Source organism: Bison bison, unplaced genomic scaffold (assembly GCF_000754665.1).
Source record: "Bison bison bison isolate TAMUID 2011002044 unplaced genomic scaffold, Bison_UMD1.0 scf7180017863002, whole genome shotgun sequence".
NCBI lineage: Eukaryota > Metazoa > Chordata > Mammalia > Artiodactyla > Bovidae > Bison > Bison bison.
Genome location: NW_011493574.1, coordinates 130,450 through 133,753, shown reverse-complemented (window position 1 = coordinate 133,753; position 3,304 = coordinate 130,450). Strand labels below are relative to the sequence as shown.

Sequence of the window (3,304 nt, the reverse complement as noted above, 5' to 3'; positions counted from 1 at the left end):
AGCAATGTCTGGGACCACCCCCTCCGACCCCACACCCCAGAGACTCAGCAAGGATGAGACAGCCAATTCCCCTCTGAGCAAAGAGACAGGACAGTCTACCAGAGACTCTATGGAGAGTGGGGGGTCCCCTGTCCATACATCTTGGCTTTTAGGGGGCTTGTCACTTTTGGTCTAAGGTCAGGGCAAGATGGTGGAGAAGTTGTTTCGAAACATTTCCTCCCATTGGCTTCCCTGGTGGCTCAGACGGCAAAGAATCTACCTTCAGTGTGGGAGACACAGATTCAGTCCAGGGTCAGGAAGATCCCCTGAAGAAGGGAATGGCAAACAACTCCAGTATTCTTGCCTGGAGAATCCCATGGACAGAGGAGCCTGGCAGGCTACAGTCCATGGGGTCGCAGAGAGTCGGACAGACTGAGCGACTAACACCCACACACACATTTCCTTCCACTTTCCACTTCAAAGACTGTCTGCCCCCTGGTAGCCTTAACCTCTAGCTGTTCTGCCCACAGTTGGCCTGCTTGGGTGACCCATAGCCCAGGTTTGCCCAGGAGTGAGCAGTTTCCTGGGATGCCAGCCTTTCAGTAGTTAAACCAAGACAGTCCCGGGGAAACTGGGACACACTGATCTCCCTAGCAACCTTTGGGTGTCCACTTCCCTGAGAAGCCTTCCCTGGCTTGGTCCACACCAGCACTCTCACCCTGGCTTGGGTTCTGTTCCCCTACTCATCCTGCTCCTCCTCAATCATAATTTATCTTTCCAGCTAGAGTAGGAGCTCCCTGTGGCCAGAAACTGTGCACCCATCTTGTTTGGCTTTGCATGTCCTGTGCCTAACACAGAGCAGGCACTCAGTAATTCCTGGTAGAATACGTGAATTCAGAGAATGAGCGTGTGAACAAGAGAAGCTGAAATTTTATGCATTGGCCAATGGATGGGGAAGGAACCAGGGTTGCCTGGTTCCTCCTTGAGAGGTACCCTCCAGGGGCTCAGGGGACCCTGACTTGCCTCTTTTCCTCAGCATCACCATGAATGGAGAGTCCATCGCTTGCAGCGACGGCTGCCAGGCCATTGTTGACACTGGTACCTCTCTGCTGGCCGGCCCAACCACTGCCATTTCCAACATTCAGAGCTACATTGGAGCCAGCGAGGATTCCTCTGGCGAAGTAAGTCCAGCTCTGACTGCCCTGTTCTAGACTCAAGTGGTGGATCTGCCACACACGAGCAATGAAAACCCTGCTAACCCTTGTTCCTTCCAGGTGGTGATCAGCTGCTCTTCCATCAACAGCCTGCCCGACATTGTCTTCACCATCAATGGTGTCCAGTACCCTGTGCCCCCCAGCGCCTACATCCTGCAGGTAAGGGGGGTCTGGGCCTTCCACTAGATGTACCCACTCAGAATGTGGACACAGACTGCCCCTCGGCACAAGGGCAAGGGCACTTCCACAAGCTGGAGCTTCCATTTGCTCTGGACAGCCTCCAGAGAAAACGAATACATCACAGATAAATGTGAGACTGAGAACTGAGAGGCAGCACCCCCAGGGAGGAAAAGCAAGCAAAGGTTGGTGGTGTGAAAGGAGGATTTCTAGTTGGGCCCTGGAGTCCAAGCTCTGGGTCTCAAGGATTAGCCCCAGGTTCTTCAGCAAGGTACTAGCCCCTGGATCCCTCCTTTATCTAAAACCTAGACCTTTCCCCACACCAGGGTGCAGTTATCGCAATCAAGCAAGATTGCCCACATCAAAGCTACAAAGTGTTGGGCAAATGGAAACCACACCTCCCATAGGGTCAGGGCTTATGACACTCCTATAGTCTCTGCTGCTGCTGCTGCTGCTGCTAATTCGCTTCAGTCGTGTCCGACTCTGTGCAACCCCATAGACGGCAGCCCACTAGGCTCCTCTGTCCCTGGGATTCTCCAGGCAAGAATACTGGAATGGGTTGCCATTTCCTTCTCCAATGCATGAAAGTGAGAAGTGAAAGTGAAGTCTCTCAGTCGTGCCGATGCACCCAGGAAAACCTTGCCTTCTAGTACAATGCTGGATGGGAAACTAGTTTTGCCCTGTGGGTGGATGTCATTCAGCAAGAACTAACTAGGCCCCTCCCCCAGCAATGCTGATTAATTAGGAAGGGGTGGAGCCTAAGCCATGGTAGGGGGTGGGGTGCAGAGGGCTTGAAGTTCCAGAGGAGATTGTAATATGCAGCCAAAGTCACAAAGTCAGCGACTTAGTGAATGAAAAGGTCTAGCAGCTGATCCAGTTTGCCACTGGTGGGGATCAGAATAATGAGAAAAGGCTGTGTCACCAGTGCTTCCAGACTCCTTCCCGGCAGCTGAGTTCTCCCTAAACCCCTTAGCTCTGATGCTGACGTCAAGGTGTGTACATCTGCCAGAAACACTGGATAATGTCTGGTAATCCCTGGAAACCAAGAGAGCAGCGAGTTGCTTACAAAGGCAGACCCCAGGCCAGGAAGAGCCAAGTCCCCAGGCACGAGCCAGGAAGCTCCTCCTTGCACGTGGCTGGCAGCGCACCATGGTCCTGGATGCTCAGGCCCCAGCGCCTGTCCCCAAAGGGTCTGAGTCCCAGCTCGGGTTTTACTCTCCTTTCCTCCAGAGCGACGGGATCTGCTCCAGCGGGTTCGAGGGCATGGACATCTCCACCTCCTCTGGGGACCTCTGGATCCTGGGTGATGTCTTCATCCGCCAGTATTTCACCGTCTTCGATAGGGGCAACAACCAGATCGGCCTGGCTCCCGTGGCCTGAGCCCCTGCGGTTACAACCACTTCCAGGAAGACCCCTCCCTGATTCTGCCCCTGATCTTTGATGTAGATAATTCTCCTGGTTGTTCCTCCTCTGGGATCCTGGAGGTGGAATCTTGGCCCTGTTCCCTGTCACATCAATAATGTAGAATAAATCATAACCTCCTGGAAAATGGCTTGTGTGGCTGCTTCTGTTTTTCGGAGGTCCCCTTTTCATCACTGGGGGCAGAACACTGGGGCAGGGGGGCAGAATTGACCACTGCCATTTGGATAGCACCAAACACAGTGGCACCACGTGCTTTGTAACAGAGCTAGGAAGATGAACGGGCCTCTGGGGACCAGCTGGGAGCGTCATATAAAGACCTGGGGACCAGAAATGCCAGGGCTGTTGCTTTCTCACAGAATTTGCACGCGCCTGCTCAGTCACTTCAGTCGTATCCAACTCTTTGCAACCCTATGCACTGTAACCCACCAGTCTCCTCTGTCCATGGGGATTCTCCAGGTAAGAATACTGGAGTGGGTGGCTATGCCCTCCTCCAGGGGATCTTCCCCACTCAG

At 53.6% G+C, this 3,304-nt stretch overlaps 1 protein-coding gene across 1 annotated transcript in view; it reads left to right on the top strand.

Annotated features, from left to right (window-relative positions):
• Positions 1-2,919, top strand: part of LOC104983609 (pepsin A) — a 10,161-nt gene extending 7,242 nt beyond the window's left edge. Inside the window, exons 6-8 of the mRNA XM_010833143.1 lie at positions 1,016-1,160; positions 1,254-1,352; positions 2,601-2,919. Coding sequence (XP_010831445.1) covers positions 1,016-1,160; positions 1,254-1,352; positions 2,601-2,750 — 394 coding nt within the window. The 3' untranslated portion in view covers positions 2,751-2,919. The remainder of the gene's footprint in view (positions 1-1,015; positions 1,161-1,253; positions 1,353-2,600) is intronic.
• Positions 2,920-3,304: the final 385 nt, after the last annotated feature.